The 10592-nt window shown below is 36.1% G+C and overlaps 1 protein-coding gene across 1 annotated transcript; it reads right to left on the bottom strand.

The window, feature by feature from the left end:
• Positions 1-414: 414 nt before the first annotated feature.
• DELTA-ADR (delta-adaptin) lies at positions 415-3806 on the bottom strand. The gene has a single exon (XM_028257967.2). It carries the CDS (start codon positions 3567-3569, stop codon positions 636-638), a length of 2934 nt encoding a protein of 977 aa, XP_028113768.2. The 5' UTR covers positions 3570-3806; the 3' UTR covers positions 415-635.
• Positions 3807-10592: the final 6786 nt, after the last annotated feature.

Raw genomic sequence — 10592 nt, 5'->3', positions numbered from 1 at the left:
GATGTTAAAAAATTTGGATTCCCAGTTATTTAATGCTATAGTAGAAAATCTGGGATAACCGGCGTCTGTGCAACCACATTCACACCCCCATCTGCCCTTTGTCGAGTTTTGTTCTTACCATGGCGGCTGCTTTCTGCTTTTCTTTGCGACCCTTTTCTTCACTTTCCTCAACATTCTTTCATGTATCGACGTATCCATATCGTACCAGTACTCGTCGAATTCATCTAAACACAGCTATTAAGCAGACAAGGCAGCAAAGACCTAGTTTTGTAACTCTTCATCACACTCTTATAGAGTACCATAGTTGAAACATGACTAAATATGTTAAAACAAAAAAATAAAAATAAAAAGAACAAAGGAATACTATCTGACATACTTTCACCTTACAAGCACAGGATATGTGACATTCACAAATTGAGAAAAAATCATTTCTTGGATGAGTTTCATAATGTGTAACATGAAAAAACAAAATTTACAAAAATCACCAATCCTGTCAAAAAAAAAAAAAATTAAAAAAAATGTATAAAGAAAGAAATACAAAAACTAACCGCGGTGTGCAAAGTAGAATTATACAGGAGCAAAGTCATTCAAGTTTTCCCAGATGTTAAAAAAATTGGATTCCCAGTCATGTAATGCTATAGTAGAAAATCTGGGATAACTGGTGTCTGGGCAGCCACATTCACACCCCCATCTGCCCTTTGTCGAGCTTTGTTCTTACCATGGCGGTGACTGCTTTTCTGCTTTTCTTTGTGACCTTTTTCTTCACTTTCCTCAACATTCTTCCCTGTACTTTTATGTTTTCTCTCTTTACTATGAGAATGATGTTTGCTTCTCCTAGAATTAGAATTTCCTACCTCAGAATTCCCCGCATCAGCCAAATTTTCAGGTTCAATAGTAGTTATCTTCTCCTTCCCTCTTTTCTTGCTTGATGACTTATCAGAGGGCTTGCCTCGTGATGAACTGGGCACAGCTTCAATACCTGAAAGAACATCTTGCACAGCGCCAGAGATCAAATCATCTTTTGGCTCAGGCTTCTTGTCTGCAATACGTACTTCATTTCCTTCATCCAATCTTACAACAACAGGCCTAGACTTTGATTGGTTTGGCTTCTTCTTTGGGACAAATGACTGCTCTGTAAGCTTAACAAGAACATCCACGTCATCTCTGACATCATTCGTCAATTTAGGTTCATTAGCAGGTGGGTACTCATTGGATGTAGTTTCCTTTATCTCTGAAGGAAGATAATACAAGCCATGCAGCTTGCGGTGCTCAGCAAGCAAAGATGTCGACTCAGATGATGGTCCCGATTCCTCTTTATCCTGGCTGTCAAAGAGAGTAGCACCATCCCTATCCTCAAATTCAGGTTTCCCAAGGGAAAAGGAATTTGATGTAGGTATTTGTATATCACCACAAATCGTTTCCAAGTCAATGAGATTCTGCTCAAGCATCAGTCCATCTGGTATAGGTACCCTTTCTTGAGCACTCATTGAAACCGGACCAATTTCCTCCAAAAAAGCATCATGCATCAGTTTGATAACTTCAGAAGCTTTTTTTTCACCAACCACCAAATTCCCTTCCTTCTGGATTAAAGAATCACAAATTTCTTGCTCTACCAACTCCATTAAACCAAGTACATTATGTACCCTCTCTTGTACTTCCACCTCATGGCTTCCTGCTACTGGACCCAGAGCAGTTTTAACAACATCTAACAAGCTTACAATATATCCATGTGTAAGGTGTTCTTCCTTTAAAAAAGCTAACGAAGAGCTTGGTCCAGGAGCAACAATTGTATCTCCATAATTTCCCACAGAAAGATCTTCAGCTGATTGACGTAAAACCCTTGGATTGAAATCTTCATTCTTTTCGGAACCAGCAAGAGCTTCAGATGTTGCTAAATTGTCAACTTCTGAACATTCCCTTTCATAGATTGAATCCGCCACACCTGGTGCCAAATCATTAGCATATGAAGACGAAGAGGCAACAGCTTCGTTGGGGAAGAGATAAGAATGCATACAGAAAATTAATACTTTAAATGAAGACTGAATATATACAGCTCTTATCGATGGTGGCAAGAGACTAGTCCGTGGTTGTAACAGTGCTTCCATAAGCTCAATTGTGTTCTTTGAATACATAACATACTCCCCTGACACCCAAGCAGCTGCAGATAATATCCTGTGTAAAAAGGGATTTCCAAGCAATGCAGGATCAATCAGTAGATCACGACCAACACGAACAAGCTCTGGTCTTACATCCTTCACTCTCATACCAATATCAATTAATTGCCTCTCGATTTCTTCCCCCTTTTGGCAATGGGGCATCCTTGATATCTCCCCAAGAAACGATACATACCAATCAAAATCAATGATTATCTCATAAACATTTCTACAAGAAGTTGATAGTATTGACCCAAGAATCTCATTGCAAAACTCCGGATCAGATTTCAGTGCATAATTAACCAAAACCCTAGAAATTTCGGCCACGTTATCCTCCGACACCATCACCATCACAAGACACAAAGCTTCAAGCTTAATATTAGGATCAGCATCACTCAAAGACTTAATCACAACCTCCTTGTTCTCCACCACCGCCCACAAATGCTTAGGCGCAACAATCGAAAGAGCTTGCAATCCAAGATACTTGAGATTCGGATCATCCTCAACCAAAAACTCCCGAACTTTCTCAACCGCGAGCCTCACTGCAGATTCATGATCAGTCAAACTAGTCACTATAGTCCGAATACACTCAAACATCAACGATTTCGCTCCGGTTCTCCTCATATGCTCGCAAATCGGATCAACAATCCTCTTCGCCAACCTCGGCTCCAAAGGGGCTAACAAAGCAAAAATCTTTAAAACCTTAATTAAAACCCAATTATTCCTCGAATCAACCAAAATCCTATAAAACTCAGGTGCTAAAGGGAGATACGATTTAGGTTCTCTCGAAGCGAGCTCACAAAACACACTAACAACAGAAGACACAGTTTGCGAATCAGAACTATCTAGATTCTCAACCAATCGCTTGAAACAAACCCTAACAGCATCAGGATACTCACGAAAAACCTTCAAAATCGTGGAAATTGCTTTTTTACGAATAGAGAGTTTAGAACTCGACAACAATGTGAAGATTTCAGGAGTTAGGTCACGAGCAAGATCGATTGTGCAGATAATGGAGAGGCATTCGAGAGCGAGACTTACCTCGAACTCGTTGATGGAATTGAGGTCTTTGCGGAGCTGATTGGTGAGGAGGAGGAGGACATCGGTGGAGGAATTGAAGGATTGAGAGGCAGCGAGGTATCCGATCTGCTTGTGGTGGAAGCGAGGAGAGGAGGTGACTTCGACGGCGTGGAAGGCGGCGAAGGAGGTGTCGACGCCGTGGAGGGAGCGGAGATAGTTGAGTTTTTGGAGAGCGATGGATTTGGTTTGGAGATCTGTAGATTTGATCTCGCGGCGAATCTCTTCCATCGCTTTGGAGATGAAGGTTGATTCGCTGACGAGTTGGAGACGGGTGCCTTTGATTAGGTCTTCTAGGGTTCGTTGAAATAGTGAGTCCATGATCGATGGACCTGCCATTGATGATTATGATCAGTTATATCTTCTCTTCACTTTCTCTCTCTATGTTTGTGTATATATATATGGTTGGTTTATGTATGATAAAACTCCATGATTGAAAGAAACAGGGAAGATCGATGGATCGATGACAGAGAGGAGGATCGAAGTGGGGTTTTGCTGATAGTGTGGATAGGGAGATGTGATCTGAGAAATGGGAGAGTCCGTCCGTAGGCGGCGTTTGGTAACTTGTTTGGGTTCGTTTTCGAAAAAAATAATAATAATAATAATAATAAAATAAAAAATTTAGGCCTTGTTTAGCCTGATCTAAAAAAATTAAAAAGTGACTATCCTATTTAAGTCACATCATCTTATTTAAATCACGTCACTTCAAACCCAACCTATACACAACCCATATTTCATAAAAAGTAAAAAAGTACACTTATTTAGATCATCCCAAACCACCCCTTAGTAATATTGTTATATGCATCAATTAGTATATTAATTAATGTATTAATTGATGATACGGCATAATTTATGAAATTTTTGATATTTGTAATGTGATTAATGAGTGTTTTCAATAATAATTCCATAACTAATGTTGATACACTAGTTAGTATACTAATTGGTACATATAGAATCACTGAAATTTTAGCCTGACTTTTTAATTTTTTGGTTAAATTAATTTTGTTTGAGAAGATCTTTTGGATACTTTTTCATAAATCTATTTTCACTTACTTATATTCTATTTAATATATATTATTTTCTTATATTCTAGTAAGTCATATTGGTAACGTAATTATCAAAATATCCTTAATAATATTCACATTTACAGTGTGAATGCTTCATGATGTGAATGTTCACACTCTCAATGTGAATGTTCATACCATCAATGTGAATGTGAATATCAACATGTTAATGTGAACATTCACATTATAAAATATGAATGTTTATATCACCAAATTATTAACCGTTCAAAAAAATATTTGTAAGAGTAAAAATATCCATAAAATATTTTAAATATGAAAATTAGAATTTAATAGATCACATGTCCAAATAATAAAACTTATTGAAATACAATAATATCTTATGGATTAATTCAAATATAAACACTTAAAAATTAATTTTCTAATAAATCTCCTAATTTTTTTAATTTTTTTTTTTTAAAATAAAATAATTATAATTTAAATATAATATTTTAATTTATAACTGTATTTCACTTATCTTGTCTTTCTATGTTTTTTTTAAGTCCCGACCCACTTGTCCAACAAAGTTTCTATTTTTGCGTTTGTCTTTTTCATTTTTTTATAATTTTTTAAAATATATATATCAAAAATGACACTTTATATAACATTCATTTGAGAATAACTTTTTTAGCCTGACTTTTTGACTATTTTAACATGATTAAAAACATTTTATTCGGGAAGAATTTTTGACTTTTTTGTAATTTTATGAGAAAAAAAATAAAATAATTATAATTTAAATGTGACATTTTATCTTATTGACTTTTTAATTTATTTTGACATTTAGTGAGCCAAATTAGTCCAACCAACTTCCCAAATGAGGCCTTAAATCATTCCAAACAAACCTTACCCTGTTTAGTTTAGAATTTTCAAAAATAGTTTTATAAGTTTTCAATTCCTATGTTTGTATTTTAGTAATTTTTTAAAATATTTTAATTAATTTTTTTTATTAGATTCACTTAATGTTGATACACTTAAAACAATTTATAATTTGTACAGAACAAATTTAAAAATTATTAAATATAACAAAATACTAAGGTGTCGTTTGGTAACATTTACGTTTTCAGTTTTCTGTTTATATTTACAAAAATTTAAAAAGCTCAAATAAAAACTTATTTGGTAAAATTTTTGATTTATAAATCAATGGTCTCAGTTTATAAATTTGGCCAAAAAATGAAAACACAAAAAATGTGTTTCCGTTTTGAGATTTGAGTTTTTTTTTTTTTTACCACCCAACACTAGCCACCACCCGCCACCATTTTCCACTACCATCTTCCGCCACCACCACCCACTCCCCACCACCACCTGCCACCACCACTCACCACCTACTTGCCGCCACCACCCGCCACCACCACCCACCACCCATCTGCTGCCCACTCGTCGCCACCACCCACCCCTCGCCACCACCCACCACCCACCTGTCATCCACTCGCCACCACCCACCACCCGCCACTACCATCCATCGCCCGCCACCACCACCCGCCACCTACTTGCCACCACCACTCACCACCCACCTACCACCACCATCCACCACCAGCCACCTACCACCACTAGCCACCTGCCACCCACCCGCCACTACTACCCACCACCCACCTGCCACCACCACCCACCCGCCACTACTACCCACCACCCACCTGCCACCACCACCCACCACCACCACCCACTCACTACCACCTACCAACCGCCACCGTCACCCATCCACCCACTACTACCACCACCGCCACTTACTCGTCATCCACCTGCCACCACCACCCACTTGCTACCACCCGCCACCATCACCCACCCACCCACCATCACCACCCACTACCCACCACCCACCCGCTACCACCCACCACCACCTGCCACCCACCTGCCACCACCCGCCGCCGCCGCCACCGCCACCGCCACCACCACCACCCACTCGCTGCCACCCACCACCTGCCACTGTCATCCACCTACCCACCACCCACCACCACCACCACCCGCCACCTACCTGCTACCACCACCCACCTGCCACCACCACCCACCTGCCACCACCCGCCACCACCCACTCGCTACCACCCACTACCCGCCACTGTCACCCACCTACCCACCACCACCACTATCAGCTACCCGCCACCACCCGCCACCACCCACCACCACCAACTACCCACCACCCACCGTCACCACTTTCCACCACCGTCTTCCGCCACCACTTGCCACCACTTGCCATTTCTCATTCTTTTTTATATTTTTAATTTTTTTTAAACATTTTGTCAATTACCAAACGCGTTTGTAGTTTATGTTTTTCTATAAATAAACAAAAAATAAACAAAAATCAGTTTATAAAATTTTTTTAAATATAAACTGAAAACATAAACGTTACCAAACATAAATTTTTGTATTTTTTTTCTATTTTTGTATTTGATGAATTTTAAAAAAAAAATCACAACTATTATACTTTTTAAATGTATTTTAAATTAAGTGTATTTAAAAAATAAAAAAAATTACGTAAAATATTTAAAAAGTTCACTAAAAAAATATATTAAAAAATCAAGTTATGTTTGGTTAAATTTTCAAATAAACTTTTGCAATGAAAAATCCAAAAACTATGTTTGATTTACAATTTTTGAAAAATACTTTTTAAATTGTTTTCTCTCTTCTCTCTCTTTCTCTTTTTTATTTTTTAATTTTTATACATCAATCCATTACTTTTTTTTCTCTCTTATCGCATTCTACATATTAATCAATCATTTTTTCTCTCACACCTATTTATTCAATTACCAAAAAAAATTACAAATCATCTTAAAATTATTTTCAAAACATAAAATAAATTTTAAAATTTTGCAAACTCCTTTTAAAAAATTATTTTTCAAAATTGATTCTCAAAACTAAAATCAGAGATAACAAACAATAGCGGGGTGGCCAAAAAAAATTTATTCAAGAAAATCAAGTAAAAAAAAAAAAAAACCTTCTAAATGATAATTTTTTAAATAAGTGTTACGAAAGAATTTGCATAATAAAAATTATAAATTTTTATAAATAAGTGCCATGATTCATCATGTTTAGCCACTTTTCTTCTCTTGATTCTTTCATGCTTTAATTTAAATTTTTTCAACTTTTAAAGTTAATTTACGTTAAAAATTAAACAAAAAATGACAAATTAATAATTACGTGACATACAAATTTTTTTTTATTATATAACTTACACCTTTTGACATAAACTCAAATTCTAATATAATAATATATTTTTTATATTATGTAACACTTATTGTGACATTTTCTGTTTAATTTTGAAGAGTAATTACTTTTAAGAATAATTTAAAAAAAGTTTAAAATATGAAAGATTAAAGTGAAAATAAATAAATTTTAAAAAATAAAGTAAAAATGTAACCAAACGTAAAAATACCTTGTGTAATTTACCTTTTTTAAAATGAATGGTTTGTAGACAACTTGGTCCAAGTACTTTAAGAAATAAAGTAAAAATGTGACAAAAATAAATGTAGCGTTCGGTAACATTTACGTTTTTTTATTTATATTTATAAAATTTTTATAAATTGGTTTTTGTTTATTTTTAGAAAAATATAAACTACAAATGCATTTGGTTTAAACAAAATGTTTGAAAAATTTTTAAAACATAAACTAAAAAATATGTTTATTCAGGCCTAAAATATTTATATTTATTTTTTATTATTTATGATAATGGGATCATACACATTATAATTGGAAAAAAAATAATTGGAAACAAAATAATTGGAAAAAAAATTATTTGAAAAAAAAATAATTGAAAAAAAAATTATTAGTCAAATTTTTAAATTTCTGTTTAAAAATCAACATAAACTTATTTTTTTAGTTTACATTTTTTTTCTCAAATTTACAAACTGAGACAACCATTTATAAACTAAAAAAATTTATCAAACAAGTTTTTATGACAATTTTTAAATTTTTTATAAATATAAACTAAAAACGAAATAGTTAGGTGCCGTTTGATAACACTTACGTTTTCTATTTTCTGTTTATATTTACAAAAATTTTAAAAACTCAAATAAAAACTTGTTTGGTAAATTTTTGATTTATAAATCAGTGATCTCAGTTTATAAATTTGGCCAAAAAATATAAACTCAAAAAATGTGTTTCCGTTTTGAGTTTTCAGTTTTTTTTTTTTTTTACACCCAACACTAGCCACCACCCGCCACCATTTTCCACCACCGTCTTCCGCCGCCACCACCACCTGCCACCACCACTCACCACCCACCTACCACCCACTCGCCACGACCACCCACCCCTCACCACCACCCACCACCCATCACCCGCCATTACCATCCATGACCTGCCACCACCACCCGTCACCCACCTGTCACCACCATCCACCACTAGCCACCTGCCACCCACCCGCCACCACCACCACCACCACCACCCACTTGCCAGCAGCACCACCACCACCACCCACTCACTACCACCCGCCACCGTCACCCACCCACCCACCCACTCACCATCACCACCCGCCACCACCACCACCCATCCGCCACCACTCACCACCACCCTCCGCCGTCACCCACCCACCACCACACCCACCCACCCACCCACTCACCATCACCACCCGCCACCACCACCACCCATCCGCCACCACTCACCACCACCCTCCGCCGTCACCCACCCACCACCACCCGCCATCCGCCACCCACCTGCCACCACCACCCACCACTTGCCATGACCACCACCCACCACCTGCCATGACCACCACCACCACCACCACCACCCCCCATTCGCTACCACCCACCACCCGCCACCGTCACCCACCCACACACCACCACCACCCACCCACCACCCCCTACCACCACCCACCGTCACCACTTTCCACCACCGTCTTCCGCCGTCATTTCTCACTCTTTTTTATATTTTTAAAATTTTTTAAACATTTTGTCAATTACTAAACGCATTTGTAGTTTATGTTTTTCTAAAAATAAACAAAAACCAATTTATAAAATTTTTGTAAATATAAACTGAAAACGTAAACGTTACTGTAATTTAACGTTTATAAAATGAACAATTTGTAGACAGCTTGGTCCAAGTATAATATAAGCCCTATTTAAAAGAATTGTGTTAACTTCCTCCGTTTTTTCTGTAAAAGGCCCATCTTCAAAGCCCTGACAAAAGCCCATTTATATGATATGATTTGAATAAATTGGGTTTGTGGCCCAAACTTTTCAATCTGTTTTTGTGGAAATCAGACTGAACAGTGGAGATAATGAATTACTTCGAGTTTTATCCATATGGGTAGATATTTTTCAAACTTGGCAAAAACAAAAGAAAAAAAAAATGCAATTTGTGTCCTGATCATCTTGGTAAATTGAACAGCCCGGTTGTACTTTACTGTGATGATTTAATTTGTTCATTTTCTATATGCATGTTTAAATTATTTATTAAAAAAATAAAATTAATCTTTTAATTATAACTACACTATTTTATAATATTTATCTTTATTTGTGCTCATCCTTTGATTTTGAATTTTGTGGACAAATGAATTTTATTCAGCACATTAGGCCACTTTAGAGAGTGATCATCAAAATTCTAGCCAATGGCAATGGGTGACCCATGTTCGTACCAACTTACACACATGATGAGACTTTAGTGTGGTGGATGTTACAGCAACTTTTTTTAGTTTTTTTTTTTTTTTTTTTTTAAAAAAAAGAGTAATTTTTTTTATTAATTTTTTAAAGAAAAATGTCTCGTACACCCACTGGGGGTCAACCCCCAGTGAGGTGCCACTCCATTATTAGACAAAAAAAAATTGTTTTTCTTTTTTTTTTTTTTTTAAGTTCCAGCCAGTGGGGGCACGACACCTCACTGGGGGTGCGACCCCCACTGGGATATGCAGCACTGCTGTTTTTTAAATATATTAATTTTCTTTATGGCTAGTATTCTTTTTTAGATTTAAATTTATTGTGATTTTGGATGAATTTTAGTATTCTCTAATAATTTTTCAACTAACATTTTTAGACTCAACTTTAGTGTAATGTCATACTCATAATAAATTTAATTTTCACACTTCATTCTCCAATAATTTTTTGACCAAGTTATTTGGGCTTCATAAAATTATAATTAAGTGATGTTGAATCACCATCAAATGTGCACCCAACAGTGAGGTAAGAGCAATGTAAAATTTAGGTCAGTGTGAATGCACTTTATCCATTTACATATACTTGCGAAAATGTTCACATTTTAATTCAAAATACAGTATATATTTTAGCATATTTTTAAGGAAGTAAGAGAGAAGAATCATTAAACAGCAGAAACAAGTGCACCCATATAATAACAAGTGACAAGTAGTACAAATTAAAACAAA

Source organism: Camellia sinensis, chromosome 15, assembly GCF_055761805.1.
Source record: "Camellia sinensis isolate YWXY chromosome 15, ASM5576180v1, whole genome shotgun sequence".
Lineage (NCBI taxonomy): Eukaryota > Viridiplantae > Streptophyta > Magnoliopsida > Ericales > Theaceae > Camellia > Camellia sinensis.
This window is presented reverse-complemented; position numbering and strand designations above follow the sequence as displayed.